The sequence below is a fragment of the Heptranchias perlo genome, chromosome 5, assembly GCF_035084215.1.
Source record: "Heptranchias perlo isolate sHepPer1 chromosome 5, sHepPer1.hap1, whole genome shotgun sequence".
NCBI classification, from domain to species: Eukaryota; Metazoa; Chordata; class Chondrichthyes; order Hexanchiformes; family Hexanchidae; genus Heptranchias; species Heptranchias perlo.
The window spans coordinates 117,119,417-117,136,142 of NC_090329.1; the positions used below are offsets into that span (position 1 = coordinate 117,119,417).

At 38.6% G+C, this 16,726-nt stretch overlaps 2 protein-coding genes across 2 annotated transcripts in view; one reads left to right on the forward strand and one right to left on the reverse strand.

Moving 5' to 3' along the window:
• The window catches only part of tpcn3 (two pore segment channel 3), a 50,962-nt gene extending 44,576 nt beyond the window's left edge, over window positions 1–6,386 (forward strand). The window contains exons 16-19 of the mRNA XM_067985086.1: window positions 2,398–2,488; window positions 2,576–2,689; window positions 2,773–2,885; window positions 4,418–6,386. Coding sequence (XP_067841187.1) covers window positions 2,398–2,488; window positions 2,576–2,689; window positions 2,773–2,885; window positions 4,418–4,563 — 464 coding nt within the window. The 3' untranslated portion in view covers window positions 4,564–6,386. The remainder of the gene's footprint in view (window positions 1–2,397; window positions 2,489–2,575; window positions 2,690–2,772; window positions 2,886–4,417) is intronic.
• bub1 (BUB1 mitotic checkpoint serine/threonine kinase) overlaps window positions 5,807–16,726 on the reverse strand; it is a 70,097-nt gene continuing 59,177 nt past the window's right edge. Inside the window, exons 21-25 of the mRNA XM_067985085.1 lie at window positions 14,361–14,522; window positions 8,640–8,797; window positions 7,729–7,909; window positions 7,370–7,476; window positions 5,807–6,535 (exon numbers count right to left, since the gene is read on the reverse strand). Coding sequence (XP_067841186.1) covers window positions 6,334–6,535; window positions 7,370–7,476; window positions 7,729–7,909; window positions 8,640–8,797; window positions 14,361–14,522 — 810 coding nt within the window. The 3' untranslated portion in view covers window positions 5,807–6,333. The remainder of the gene's footprint in view (window positions 6,536–7,369; window positions 7,477–7,728; window positions 7,910–8,639; window positions 8,798–14,360; window positions 14,523–16,726) is intronic.

Here is a 16,726-nt window from a genome sequence, read left to right on the forward strand (position 1 = left end):
TTAAACCCCAGGCAAAAGGTTTTGTAGCCACCGTCCCAAGATTTATTGAGAACATAACTATTTTGAGGAACATAATGAGGTGCTAAAAGGAAGGAAGACTCATTGGGAATTGTATTTGCTAAAGCATTTGAATCATTTGGGCACAAGTTATTCCTCCATTCTATTGAAAGAATGGGCGTTCCTTCAGAATTTGTTTCCTTGAATGAAAGATCTCTGAGGACACTGAAACCATGATAGAATGCAGAAGTAAGAGTTGTGGAGTTATCTTAATTGAAAAATGTGGAACACGATGATGCCTTGTCACCAGTTTTATTTAACATTTATTTAACTGCTTTTATGTACATTGGAGAAGTGAGGATCAGGGGTCATTTTAAGAGGATTGGGAAATTAAGATAAAATCATTGCTTCAGTTGATACTCTTGTATGCAATTCTTTTAAAGGAATGACAGCTAATCTTAAAATCCTCCAAATTTTCTGTGTAAGACTGATTTAGAGGTCAATGTGGAAAAAAAACAGCAGGGTTTCATATGGTTTGTAAAAATAAGATCTTTCTTTATAATGCCACTATTCCCTGGTCTCTGAATGGATATCGGATGTATGGCTCCTGGGGAAATTGAAAAGTAGCTTGGAGGATGATTGGTTTAATAAATTGGAACTTGGAAGAGGAAAGTTTAAAACCATGACAGACAGTTGTAATCTTGATGTTTTGAGTGTATTTAAATCTAATGCTTGCAGAGGTCTCTCAGAATTTGCTCATGAAACTCCATAGGTTAATCAGAGCATCTATTAAGAAAATGTTGAGGTAGATCAGCCATAATCTTATTGAATGGCGGAGCAGGCTTGAGGGGCCATATGGCTGCCTACTGCTCCTATTTCTTATGTTCGTATGAATAGGTGGCTGTGTAATTTGGGAGGTATGAAACACACCCAATTCATTAAGTCACTTCTGTTAAAAGCCTACCATGAGTTGCATTGACTCGAGGGATTCCCAAAGAGAGAAAATCATGCAGATGTGGAACGGTTAATGAAACAATTTTGCATGTTTTCAGTAATTGTCCCTTTGTGAATATACACCATTGTGGGAAGGTTAATTGATAAAGTAGGTGGATATGTTTTCTAAGTTTATTTTGAACCAAGGATAATTAGGGAAATTAGAATTTTATGGAAGCTGGATGTAATTCTTTGTAAAAATGAAGGTGCAACTATTATAGATACAATGACAGTAATGGATTTTTTGAGAGGGCCTGGGTGGGTGGAGGGAGTTATATAATATGTCTGAACAGGCATCAGATTTGACTAATTGTAAAAGCATAGTCTTTGGATTTGTTTGTGGTTCGAGTAAAATTGTTTAATGGTAATAAATTAACGGAATTTTTAGGTATCAAGGACTTTAAAGGATTTGTACCATATACTTGCAGGTTTACAATGTTATTAAGCTTCTGTACTATATTTTTTACAGATTTATGTTTTACTTTTTTTATAATTTTAATTGATTTTAAAGATTTTTAAAATTTCTTTTGATCTTTCATATCAGATGATGAGTTGGGTACTTGATAATAGGTCAAGCAAACTGTCACTTGAGGTCTTAACTGGCTCAAAATTTCCCTGTTTGATTCAACACTTACATTAGTAATTTCCTCCAATTCTCCTAGCTGGCCATCGTAACTTCAGCCGATGATTGGAAACCTCTAAGACAGGTAAATAGGATTTCTATTGATGATCTGCCAAAGTTATGGCAGCTGATTGGGAGAATGGCTGAGAAAATTCAACCTAGGGTTGGTATTTAGCCCTTTGAGTTGAGTGATTTATGCTATCCAGTTCCCTTCCATTTTTAAATTCATTCTCAATGTGGGCATCACTGGCAGCCCCTGTTTATTGCCCGCCCCTAGTTGCCCTGTGAAGGGGGCCTCCTTGAACTGGGTGTGCAGTTTGATGCAATAGAGTGGCCTGCTAGGCCACTTCAGGGCAGTTAAAAATCAGACATGTTTGTTTGGGACTGGAGTCTCACATAAACCAGACTGGGTAAGGACAGCAGGTTTCCTAAAGGACATGAGTGAACTAGTTAGGTTTTTAAGACAATCCGGCAGCTTCATGGTCACTTACTGATACCAGCTTTTTATTTCCAGATTTTTAAAAAAACTGAATTTAAATTTTCAAACTGACATGGTGGGATTTGAACTCTCATTCTCTGGATTACTGGTCCTGTAACATAACTGCTATGCTACAGAACCCTTGCTGATTGACATTGACATTTAGATTGAATTGACTTTGTGGTCCAAGTACATACTTGAAATAAATGTTCAGCTCTGAACACAAGTAATAGTTATGCTACGTTCCCAATGGTTAGGACCATCTTCCTTCACTGTTTTGTGTTCTTGGACTCCTTGACGATAATACTTCTCGCAAGTGGATTTGTGAAGGTAACCCACTTAACTGCAAGGATCTTCTTTGTCATCTTTCATATAGTGGTTGTTATTATACTTATCAAGTAAGTCCAATATGCTGACTTTTGGAATTTCATAAATGTACTTAGTTGACATGCACATTATTGATTTTCTTCTATTGTATTTGAAAGCATCTTTATAGCATTTGTTTTGGAAGCTTTCTTTGTGGAACACTCACTGGCCAGGAGTGCAGTAGAAACTGCAGTTGAGAAGAAAATTCAGGAGCTTGGAATGGGAGACTATGAGTAAGTAAAGCAGGGATGAGATTATGGAATTGTTGAAAATGTTTAATTTGTGTCAATGTCTTTTATAAATATATATATTCTAGGGATCAATCAGCTGGGAACCTAGTTGAAGTTATGGAGACAAATGAAAATGGTCTTGGTAACACTGATGATACAGACTTGAGATCCAGACTGAAATTTAGAATAGCTTCAATTAGTAAGTATATATAATTGCACTGATATTAAAGTTTTTTCACTATATTCTATTGTGAATGATAGTTGCTGCTGTGCTAAATTAGATTCTTGTAGACCACTGCCTTCTGAATGGTTTCCCCCTTTATCATTACCTTGTCAGAAGGGAGAAAGATCAATGAATGGGTATATTATTTTCACTGCAGCAATCCATGTATTGCCATCTATGTGCAGACAAATGATCTCATTCAGTTAATTGAAATTGGATGCAACTGAGTGGTAGCACTTGGATTTTAACTTCATTTGGATGCAAACACCACAATTACAATTCATATGGGGCATTTACCCTCGCTTCAGTGAACATTTTGCCTTCCTGTGTGAGGCTCTGCAGCGAGAAGCTTTGCAAAGTTTAGCCTTTTTTTACATTTCTTAACTAGTTGCCAGAAAATGCATGTATATACCATGAACACTTCCCATTCAATATTCTCTCTGGAGATGGTGGGAATTTGTGACTGAGATTAGGAAGCTAATGTCATGTGGGAATCTAACCTGGGTTCTATGATTCTATGACCGTTTGTTTGAACATCTTGCAGCTCATATGAAAGAGTCATTGACTTCTCTCTACCAAGACCTGTGGCAAGATAGTAGAGATGGATGTTGGGTGCATTTGAAGGCTGAGTTTTGTTAATTGAATTTACTGCAATTTTGATTTAAGATGCGAATGAATACTATTGCATATTTCCAGCAATGCTATTCCTTTTTGTTAATTGGACTTAGTTAATCATGCCGTTTCTTTTTTTAAAAAAAATCCTTCGGGCACCAGAACCATAAAGGATTTGTGCTGTCGGAATTAGTTATTGATGAGGGTGGATAAACTATTTCCGCTGGTTGGGGATTCGAGGAGTAGGGGGCACAGTCTAAAAATTAGAGCCAGACCTTTCAGGAGTGAGATTGGAAAACATTTCTACACACACAAAGGGTGGTAGAAGTTTGGAACTCTCTTCTGCAAACAGCAATTGATACTAGCTCAGTTGCTAAATTTAAATGAGATAGATTGCTTTTTGGCAACCAAAGATCAGCCATGATCTCATCAAATAGTGGAGCTGGCACAAGGGGCTGAATGGCCTACTCCTGTTCCTATGTGGGGGAAGAGGGAAAATGACACTTGCTTTTACAGTTTGTATAAATTGGTAAATTTCTCTTTACTGTCAACTTGTATGCACATAGATGCACCTTGCAGGCTTCCCTTAAAGCTAGATGTTGCCTGCCAATACTTAATGTATGGTTTATGTAGGTCAGGAACTATGTATTGAGAGAATACCCAAGGTTGGCACCAACCTTTCTGAAACACATCTGGTTTCTAGGGGTCTTATGTTACTCAAAGTTTTGTGTGGAGCTTGGGAATGGAGATAAACCAAAAGATTTTAATTGCAAGTGCTATGTCTGCTCTCCTATAGCTTTACATTTACTTTTACTACATTTTGTGCAAGTCATTGCTGTTGTTTGCAGCAGCATTACTCTTATAATTGCCAGATAGTGAACTGATTTTTGTTGTAGGATACAAGACTGTTGATGCCTTGCTGCAACATATGTTTGAGGAGGAGCTAAAACCAGATGATGAAATACCAACTCTAGAAGAGATTGATAACCTTTCACCAGATGATTTCCTGTCGAAGCATCCCACTTTTGATAGTGTAGCATAACTTATAAAACACTAATGATATAGTTATTTGGTTTTGCCTTTTGAAGTGCTTTGTTTATTACTGGTTCTGTAAATTCTACTTTAATATGTATTTAGTATGGGATGCAAAGGGATTATCCTGCTATTTTTGAGCAGTATGTACTTTTGTCATTGAAGATAATTGTGGACCCAAATGAACTCTTGCATGTAAATGGAAATCAGTGATCATTGTGTTACCTTGTCAGTTATCAGTGATTTTAACTAAGGAAAACAAAAACAATCATATTAGTGGCAATTATCAATGTCAGCCAAGCTACTAGCTTTCCTTTTGTAGGAGGGTTGGTATCTTAAAAGGTGAAGTTACAATTACAATCATCCAGCCTGTTCTTGCAAATGGAGAAAACCATTTTATAGTGCTGAACTTCAAATTAACTCTAGTTATCGAAGGTAAGATGGTATAGGCCCAGCATAATTATTTATACCTCACTATCCTTTACCACTCCAATGATAGTTCTTTGAGCACAAGGGACCATTATTTCAGATCTTGGCTTCTGGAACCAGTGTTATATAATAAAACTAGTGTTACAAGCTGTAAATCACAAGCAGAGATGTAACTTTGCAGCACCAACCAGCACTTTTGAGCTGTGGCTCCTTGTAGGTTAATGAAGCATAGCAGCCTGTGAAATATTTTAATTAACAAAATCCAGTGAGGTTAGAGGGTGGTGGGGGTGGGGGGAAATTCCTGGTCAATCTATAATGAGGTTATGTTCCTTCTCTGGTCTCTAACCATTTTATTTATGGTAAAATATCCTGAAGCAGCCAGCGACAGTGGTAATTCCTTTTATACCCTAGCCTCAAAATTATTTTGTTCCTATAGGACTCTTGACTTGAATAGAAAATAAAAGCAGGCAGACTGTAAACTGCTGCTATCACCTGTTGTGCTCTATTACCCAGAGGACTACCTCTGCCTACTCTTTCCTTTATCTCCTCCCTATAAGCCCAGACACTACCTTCACAGCAAAAATCCACTGATATTACATCTAATGGCAAAATACTGCCTCCAATTACATAAGCCTCCTCCCTTTCAAGATTATGATGCTACAGCAATGACTGCAGGCAGTAGCTGTTGTACAGAACTAGTTATATGTGCTTGGACCACTTACAGCACTCCAGGTTCTGGGTAGCTAATTTTTAAATATTAGACGAGAGCACAGGAGGTTGAATGGTGTATGTGGGCACTTTTAAAATGTGACACATGCTGCAAATTAGACAGTACCAATTTATTTATTTTCTCCTCCGCTTCAGATTCCCCACTGTGTAATCTTATTCCTGAATAAAATGTTAAGCACTACCTTCAATACAATTTCAAAAGATAGCTCTGCATTGTCTTAATAAGCACAAGTTTAACAGCAGTGATTTCAATTCATGGCTGGTTGACATTTGTTCTGTCAAAGTGGTATATTCTTTTCTTGGACTAGTAAATAGAGTCCATATAAGTGTCTTTCCACATTATGTACATTGTAAAACAGAGAATGCATCTTTAAAGAACCACCATTTTGTTCTAAACAATCTTACTAACATGCATTAGAAAAGTAAAAGCAGGGCCTGGACCATTTGCACTGGAATGAGCAATAGCATAACTTTGGACTGCTGGGACCAAAATTGACAGCAAATAGATTCCACCATTATGAGCTCTTAAATATTGCTATTAATATTTCATTTAAGCATGACAGGAGTGAAATTCTTCCAAAGCTCTATTTATACACATCTGGATTATGGGCAGCTTTTCAATTTACATTCTTTTTTGTGAATGCTTATTTTCAAGTAAAAGTACCATTAACCGTTGGCGAAGTGATTTCAGTTTTTTTGTGTACTGCTCCTTAAAGAGTGATACCAGCTCTTCCCGTAGATCTCGAAGTGATGGCAGAGTCTGGCAGTTGGGGACATACAACAAGGTATTGAAGAAATGATTCCACATATTTGCATGATGACCTCTGAAACAAAATGTAGAGGAATATTTACCTAAAGTTCACAAAGATACAATGAAATTGTGGGCCAGAAATTACTCCGGAAATAACGGAGAAGCTCAGCAGCACTCTTTTTAGTGGTGAATTGAAGGAGCAAGTTTGCACATACGCAGTGAAACATGGAAATTGTGAACTTGCTCTTAGTGGTTCACCAGCAACTTGACAGCTTTGAACTAAAAGGGACATCGCACGCCACAATCAGAAATCATTGAAAAAGCGCAAACGTGCTCATCTGCCCAGCTGGAAAGTAAGTAATTATGCCACCAAACAGGTACGCTTAAATACCAGGTCTAAACTAAGTTTTAAAAGTGCGGTTAGTCTTAATTTTTAGTTGTTTGGCAGTCATTAAATTTATAAAATGTAGAATTTCATTACTCAAGCTTTATAATTAAAAAATTAAATTTATTTTTCCCTTCTGTCTCATTTAATTCAATTATTTCTTTGTAAAGAAATTTTAATTTTTAATAAAAGCCAATGACATCTAGAATACTAACTTTAAATGACGTCTGCTTGAGCAACGCAGCCTGAATCTGTGGGCATGACTTCTCTTCCTGACAGATTTTGTGGGCGTATCTTCGATTCAGATTGTTCCAAGCACATCAACTCATACTGCTCAGAGACTGGGTTGATAATTTTTTTTAAAAGTTCATGATCAACCAATTCAATGCCAGAGCCAACAATAAGTATGTTAATTTGCAGGAGCTGCAGTGAGCATTGTCACGCTGCTCCGTGCGATTTCTGACCCAATGCAGCAACTGGTTAGGCTGCCAGTTCCAGATTTGCTGCCAATACAAAACTGACCTTTTAAAAGTTGCGTTGACCTTCCACACACCCTGCTCCTTCTTTAATTTCAGGTATGTACCAAAGAGAAGGCAATAAACTGTGGCAGCAATTCCAAAGTAGTCTGTCTAAAGTACACACAAAAACCAAACATTAGTTACCTGCCAAATAGTATCATAGGACTTTAGACAAAGCATTGAATAATTCTCCTGTTTATTCCAGGTCAACATTTTTTTTAAAAAGGAACATTTAAAAGAGAAAGCTTCTTAGTCACAGCAGAGTACTTGTACCTTATCACAGTTATAAAGTAGAACTGTCAGATCTTAATCATGGTAAGGATGAGGAGGGTGGAAGAAGTTTAAAAGAAAAACATGACCTACCTGGAAAGTCCATGGTTTTTCTGACAGCATTTCAATACACTGGAAGCCTGATGTCTTACAATTTTCCACAAAAACTGCATTTTTAGGGAACAACTTCATATCTATGCTTTGACCAAAGTCGATCAACGTCAACCCTTGGGACAAGCTGTCATCAACACTGCCAGCATCACTATCCAGGAACCTACATTTAACCAATATTCTAGTCAATCCTTTGTTCCTAAATCAATTAGTGTATATAGAAATTTACAGGATCAGAAGACTATGGTGATTATCTGGACAGTCAGTTCAATACTTCATCTTTTAATTTTGTATAAAATGCAGTGTAAGTTGTTTACCATAAAGTCCATATAATAGAGGGGCAGCCATTCCACCAGAATAGCCACAAACTTCATCAGGACCTGGATTTGCTGGGTCCCAGCATGGACAAGAGTTCCCATGGGGCTTTGTAAGGGGCAGAACCTTTGTCTACTCCTTACTAGCAAATCTGTATCAGGGGGCAGGGCAGACAGTGGAGGTTTCCAGTGTTGGAGTTCCTGTATCCTGAAAATCAGCCATGATCTTATTGAATGGCGGAGCAGGATTGAGATTAAGGTTTGGACTCTGAGGGGAATGTTTTTTTAAAAAAAAACAGCCTCAAAGTGGGGGCTAGCTCACTGATTCCAGAGAGGCAGCACCCTCCCACCACATGCTGCTGGGTGTCCCAGATACACACACTGGGCCCCAAAGGCCCACTTTTTATTGTCCTGCCCCCAAGGACCTTGGCACAGGTGAGTACATCCCAGCACTTATGGCAGGGTATGTCTTCCCACGTGTTTTCAGAGCCATACATTTTAAGAACCAATCTTATTGAAGTGCAAAATCCTGGTTTGTTTTGCTAAAACCACATCAAGGTTGATACAAAAGATACAAACCTTTCTCCAAGTATAAAATTGTCAGGTTTTACATCACTGTGAATTATTCCAATATTATGCAGCTGTTCCACTATATACAGAATGTGGATGGCAAAGTAGATCACCAAGGGCTGAGGCATTGTTTTTTCACTTAGTCTTTTATACTGATTAACTGCATTCTGAAATCAAAGAAAACACTGAATTTTACTAGTGGTTTTCAGAGAAAGGTTTACTTCATAGTAGATACAGCACAGGAGCCCATTGTGCCTGTACCAGCTCTTTGAAAGATCTAGCCAATTAGTCCCATTCCCCTGCTCTTTCCCTATAATTTTTTTTCCCCCTTAAGTACTGATTCATAGAATCATAGAAGTTACAACATGGAAACAGGCCCTTCAGCCCAACATGTCCATGTCACCCAGTTTATACCACTAAGCTAGTCCCAATTTCCTGCACTTGGCCCATATCCCTCTATACCCATGTAACTGTCCAAATGCTTTTTAAAAGACAAAATTGTACCCGCCTCTACTACTGCCTCTGGCAGCTCATTCCAGACACTCACCACCCTTTGAGTGAAAAAATTGCCCCTCTGGACCCTTTTGTATCTCTCCCCTCTCACCTTAAATCTATGCCCCCTCGTTATAGACTCCCCTACCTTTGGGAAAAGATTTTGACAATCTACCTTATCTATGCCCCTCATTATTTTATAGACTTCTATAAGATCACCCCTAAACCTCCTACTCTCCAGGGAAAAATGTCTCTGTCTATCCAACCTCTCCCTATAAGTCAAACCATCAAGTCCCGGTAGCATCCTAGTAAATCTTTTCTGCACTCTTTCTAGTTTAATAATATCCTTTCTATAATAGGGTGACCAGAACTGTACACAGTATTCCAAGTGTGGCCTCACCAATGCCCTGTACAACTTCAACAAGACATCCCAACTCCTGCATTCAATGTTCTGACCAATGAAACCAAGCATGCTGAATGCCTTCTTCACCACCCTATCCACCTGTGACTCCACTTTCAAGGAGCTATGAACCTGTACTCCTCGATCTCTTTGTTCTATAACTCTCCCCAAAGCCCTACCATTAACGGAGTAGGTCCTGGCCCGATTCGATCTACCAAAATGCATCACCTCACATTTATCTAAATTAAACTCCATCTGCCATTCATCGGCCCAATTTATCAAGATCACGTTGCAATCCTAGATAACCTTCTTCACTGTCCACAATGCCACCAATCTTGGTGTCATCTGCAAACTTCAATTCCCTTTTGAAAAGTTACTATTGAATCTGCTTCCACCACCCTCTCAGGCAGTGCATTCCAGATCATTATAACTCATTGTGTTTAAAAAAAAGTTTCCCCATGTCGCCTCTGGATCGTTTGCCAATTACCTTAAATCTATGTCCTCTGGTTACCAACTGTCACAGGAAACAGCTTCTCCTTATTTACTCAGTCAAAACAGCTCATGATTATGAACACCTGTGTCTCCCCTTAACATTCTCTGTTCTAAGGAGAACAGCCCCAGCCTCTCCAGTCTTTCCATATAACTGAAGCCCTTCATCCTTGGCACCATTTAGTAAATCTCTCCTGCATCCTCTAAGGCCTTGACATCCTTCCAAAAGTGTGGTGCCCAGAATTGAACAATACTCCAGCTGAGGCCTAACCAATGTTTTATAAAGGTTTAGCTTAACTTCCTTGCTTTTGTACTCCTAAAGCATATGGGATCCTTGGCTTTATAAATAGAAGCATAGACAGCCTTCTCAAACTTATCCTGCCACATTCAAAGATTTGTGCACATATATCCCCAGGTCTGTGTGTTCCTGCACCCTCTTTAAAATTGTACCATTTAGTTTATATTGCTCTCCTCATTCTTCCTACCAAAATGCATCACTTCACACTTCTCTGCATTAAATTTCATCTGCCATGTGTCTACCCATTTCACCAATCTGTGTGTCTTCCTGAAGTCTCTTACTATCCTCCACATTCCGGGGATGAGGGAGTTATCTTATGAGGAAAGGTTGGACAAGTTGGGTCTGTATACACTCAAGTTTAGAAGAATGAGAGGTGATCTTATTGAAACATAAGATCCTGAGGGGACTTGAAGGGGTAGATACTAAAAGGATGTTTCCCCTTGTGGGAGAGACCAGAACTAGGGGCCACAGTTTAAAAATAAGGGGTTTCCCATTTAAGACTGAGATGAGGAAAAATTTTTTCCCTCAGTGGGTCATGAGTCTGTGAAACTCCCTCCCCCAGAGAGCAGTGGAGGCAGGGTCATTGAATATTTAAGGCTGAGTTAGATAGATTCTTGATTAACAAGGGAGTCAAAGGTTATAGTGGGTAGACAGGAAAGTAGGGTTGAGATCTTATCAAATGGCAGAGGAGGCTCGAGGGGCCGAATGGCCTACTCCTGGTCTTAATTTGTATGTTCATATGTACATTGTTTACAACATTTGAGTTTTGTTATCTGCAAACTTTGGAATTATACCCTCTATACCCACTTCTACATGTTCAAAAGCCAACAAAAAGTTAAGCGGTTGACCCTTTAAGAGCACATAGTTATGCTCTCCTCCTCCTCCCCCACAATCATACCCTTTTGCCTTTTCTCAAAAAAGGTATCATGTTTCATAATATGCACATTGTGGTTAGTTGCTACAAATGCAGAATACTCATCGATACAGCTGCCTTTCCTCATTACAGAAGAGCACTGCAGCATAGCAAGCAAAGGAGGTCTTAGATTAACTACCCACGAGACTAGTCATAGAAATTGGAGTACTGGTTTTAGGTGAACAGTTATTCAACAGGTCTTGCACATTTACAATCACAGAAGTTTGCAGCACAGAAGGAGCCCCTACTGGTCCATAGTACCTATTCTGGCCCTCTGAAAGAACTACCACTTAGTCCCATTCCCAGTGCCCTTTCAAATATTTATCCAGCCCCCTTTTAAAGCTGCTATGGATTGTGCTTCCACCACTATTTCTGGTAAGGCAATCCATATCATAATAATCCTCTGCATAAAAAAACTCCCTTCATTCTTTTACTGATGATTTAAAAAATTTATGCCCTCTGGTTACTGACTCAAATAGATTTTCCCCTATTCTCATCAAGTCCCCTTAATTTTGAACTATCATCTTTTTTTGTTCCAATAAATAAACCCTATTTTCTCTTGTCTCTCTTCATAACCAACACCTCTCACCACCTTGGTGAAACTCTTTGCATCCTCCCTATGCTCCTGACATTGACTAAAGTAATGCATCAAAAACGGTGTTTAATCAATAATTTGTTTAGGTTTAGCATCACTTTGCTTTTTTTCTCTGCACCATTATTTATCCCCTTTTTTTTTCTTACAACTATCAATTTTTCCTCCCCCTTTTAAAGATTTGTGTATCTGAACCCCCAAGTTTCTCTGCTCCTCTATTTTCAAGTTCTACTATTTAGTGTATATGTCCCTTCTTATTCTTCCTCCCAAACTGCAATGCCTCACATTTTATCCACATTAAATTTCATCTGACATCTAGCTGCTCAATCTAGTAACCTATCCTTCTGAAGTCACAGTCTTTTTCACTAAACCATACTTTTTTTTGTGACTGCAAAGTTTGACTGTGTCCCTTATATCCAAGTCCGGATCATATAAACAGCAATGGCCCCAACACTGACTTCTGGAGGCATGTATTATCTACATTTCTCCAATCTGAAAAACATCCATTAACCACTTCTGTTCTTTAACCATCTTCCTATCAATGCTGGAAAATTCACTTTAATACTGTCTGCCTTAATTTTAAACAAACCTTCAATATTGCACCTTTGGAAAATCCATATCAGAGATGGCACCAGACCACATAGAGTAAGAACTGAGTCTTTTCTGGAAGTTTCACCTTGCCAATGTACATCAGTTGAAGGTGAAACTTCCAGAAAAAAAGTCTAGATTATTAATACTCAGGAAATCAGCACCACTGCTAATGATCTAACTCCAAGGTCATTATCTGGTCAGTAGGAAAAACTCAAATGAGAAGGAAACTCATGATTGGACCTGTTCATCCAGCACACTTCAAATATCTAGACCATCTCTAATGGCCTTTGTTTTGATAATTTTTGGTGAACTTACCTTTTATAAGAAAGGAAGCTAAAAAGAGGAAGCAGGACACTGCTGAGAAAATTGCTCCTTTGGTCAGACCACAGGAATTAATGCTTCAGTTAATCTAATTTCAAGCAGCTTTTCCTAGATCAAGGCTAAAACCACCTTTAATCATCTCCTTTATTGTCCCAAACTCTGGGGGAGGTTGTGTCACTTGAAGAATATATCATTCTACAGCAGTCTCATTCCGGCATCAACAAGATGCAGTCACACTTATATGAAGGCAGTTAGATGTGCCCGCTGGTAGATTTACCAGCACTGGGTGCTGTAATGATGAGTGGGATGTATTGATGAGGTGTGAAAGAGATGGTAGTAACTGGGACAATGTTATTTCTGGGCCCTGGCTATCTTCCCTGCATATACCTTTTGAATCAGAGCATAAAAAAAGGTCCCTTTGGCAATAAATTATCTTTACTGGTCCCAAAAGGTAGTGGATTAAGCCAGGTTTTAGTATTTTATAAGATATGCCTGGAATACCTTTCAAACCCTTTTGCAGTCCTCCAAAGTGATTGTGTTCAATCCATCACAAGGAGATATTCAAAAGCTTAGACTCAAGTCCAATATCCTCAGCTTGGTATGTATGAGAAGTCATGTACCCTGGAGTACAGATCTGACCTGTATGACTAGAGCATCAATACTGAACTATAACAGCTGCCATTTGGATAACATAATCCACAGAATGTCTCTGAACAATGAAAAGGTTGGAGTTAAAAGGTAGCAATAATACCTGTGACAAATTAAGCAGCAGAACGCAGGGCTCATTTGGAGTACCCTGTGTATATAGCACACTCCTGCAAAACTGCACTCTGTTTATGAAGTCTAGCAAAAAAGTGTGTTATGTCAGATCAGTGTCAGTCTTTTAACTATCAATTGATGCAAACAACAACTTCAGCATTGCCAATAACCAGTTCAAGTAGCACTGTAATGATCAAGACAAAATGCCAATATAGCCTGATTATCAACTATCAAAACTGTTAGATTAATTTTCTGTAGGATGGAGCTTTACCCTTTACAAAAGACTGCCCATATTTAGTCCAGGCAGGAAATACTATAGGAGAGTCAGTGATTGAAAAGGGGTTTCCTAATTGGAGTGGCATGTGTCAGGCCTGGGTAAGGCTGGAGCTAACTCAGCAAAATTCACCATGCCCATTCTTTAAGATTTACATAAGTTGGGAAAGGGAAGAAGAAAAGTGAAAGCTGGAAATGTATGTGATCAGCATTTCTCCCGTTTGATGACTAGAATTCCTAAATCACATAACAGAATCTACTGTGAATCCCAATACCCAATGTGGATGGGACCCAGTAGATGGGTTTGAGGTTTATCCTCTTTTTAAAAAAAAACATACCTACATACTCTTTAGAACTGAGATCTCATTGTAGAATTGATGTAAACCAAATGGACCAGCAGTCTCAGCTGGTAATTAATGACATCCATCAGTGCATCAGGATGTTTCAGTAACATGAACAAGCCTGGAAATATGTACTATTGTCACATGTCTAATGTGGATTTAAAGCCATCTTTCAGGTAGGTCATTCAAGAATTTTTTCAATTTGAACACATTACAATATGTGCAGCATATAAAACAATTTGCCAAGTAAAACTGAAATACCAGCAAAGTTCCATAACTGTACAGCTCTCCAACCAAAATACTGCCATTCTTAAAGAAGTGTCCAGAGTGGATATTGTTGTAAAGATCGTAGAACTTGGGCTTCAATCTCTCATTTAGCTGAGTATTTATGTAGAATTCCCAGTGATTGGGTGTTTTTTGAACCTAGAAATCAATAAAAAATAAATTATTTAAAAATTGTGTACCATATCACAAGATTCAATTCACAATCTAAGCATTCATCTTTCAAATGTATTTAATTTTTTTCTTCAATCTGTTCTTTTCACCTGAAAGCAAGAACTGTTGCTGGGAAGCAGTTCCACAGGTTCCAGCAGTCCTCCTATATGGCAATCAAGTGCCTATTATGGAATCATACAGCACAGGAGGCCATTCAGCCCATTGTGCCTGTGCTGGCTGTTTGAAAGAGCTAGCCAATTAGTCTCACTCCCCATAGCACTGCAATTTTTCCCTTCGAGTATTTATCCAATTCCCTTTTGAAAGTTATTCTTGAATCTGTTTCCACCACCCTTTCAAGCAGTGCATTCCAGATCATAACTCACTGCGTAAATTTTTTTTCCTCATGTCGCCTCTGGTTCTCTTGCTAATTATCTTAAATCTGTGTCCTCTGGTTACATTCCCTTCTGCACTGGAAACAGTTTCTCCTTATCAAAACCGTTCAGGATTCTGAATACTTCTGATCAAATCTGCCCGTAACCTTCTATGCTCAAAGAACAACCCCAGTTTCTCTAGTCTCCACGTAGCTAAAGTCTTTCATCCCTAGTACCATTCTAGTAAATCTCTTCTGCACCCTCTCTATCTAAGATGTGGAGATGCCGGTGATGGACTGGGGTGGACAAATGTAAGGACTTGCATAACACCAGGTTATAGTCCAACAGTTTTATTTTAAATCACAAGCTTTCGGAGCTTACCTCCTTAGTCAGGTGACTCACCTGACGAAGGAGGTAAGCTCCGAAAGCTTGTGATTTAAAATAAAACTGTTGGACTATAACCTGGTGTTGTGCAAGTCCTTACATCGCTCTATCTAAGGCCTTGACATCCTTCCTAAAGTGTGGTGCCCAGAATGGAACACAATATTCCAGCTGGGGCCTAACCAGTGTTTTATAAAGGTTTAGCATAACTTCCTCGCTTTTGTACTCTATGCCTCTATTTAAAGCCAATTTATCTCTCATACATTTTTTTTTAAAAGACATAAAACTTGTCCTGCCACCTTCAAAGATTTGTGTATGCAAACCTCCAGGTCCCTATGCCTGCACTCCCTTCAAAATTGTAGCATTTAGTTTATATTGCCACTTCACATTTCTGTATTAAAATTTCATCTGCTATGTGTATGCCCATTTCACCAGTCTGTCTATGTCTTCCTGAAGTCTGCTACTATGCTGTTCACTATTTACTACGTTTCCAAGATGTGTCATCTGCAAACTTAGGCATAGTAAGTCTAATTTCAAAGTCCAGGTCATTAATATGGATCAAAAAGAGCAATGGTGCTGAAACTGACCCCTGGGGAACACCACTGTATCCTTCACCCCCAGTCTGAAAAACCGATAACCACTACTCTGCGCTTTGTCCCTTTGCAAATTTCATATCCACACTGCCACTACCCCTTTAATCCCAAGAGCTTCAATTTTGCTAACAAGTCTATTATGTGGCACTTTATCAAACACCTTTTGAAAGTCCATATACACAACATCATCTGTTATTTCATCAAAGAACTCAATTAAGTTTGTCAGACATGATTTGCCTTTAACAAATCCATGTTGGCTGTCATTTATTAATCCATGTTTTTCCAAGTGACAATTAATTTTGTCCTGATTACAGTCTTTAGAAATTTCCCCACCAAGTTAGGTTGACAGGCCTGTAGCTACTGGGCTTATCCCTCTCCTTTTTTTGAGCAGAGGTGTAACATTTGAAAAGCTCCAGTCTTCCGGCATCACTCCCATATCCAAGGAGGATTGAAAGATTGTGGCCAGGGCCTCCACTACTTCCATCTTTAATTCCCTCAGAAACATAGGATTCAGCCCATCTAGACCAGGTGACTTTTCTACTTGAGCACTGCCAATCTTTTAAGTACCTTCTCTATCTATTTTTATCTTATCCAGTTTCTCTACTTTTTCTACCTTTACTATGATATTGGCAGCATCCTTTTCTTTCATTCAGACAGATACAAAATACTCATTTAGTACCTCAGCCTCCACAAGATTTTCCTCTTGGTCTCTAATCGGCCCACCCTCCCTTTAGCTATCTTTTTACTCTTTATAGATTTATAAATGACTTTAGTATTCTTTTTAATGTAAGCCGCTAATCTCAATCTTTGCCCCTCTTATTTCCTTTTACAGTTCTCCGTACCTTCT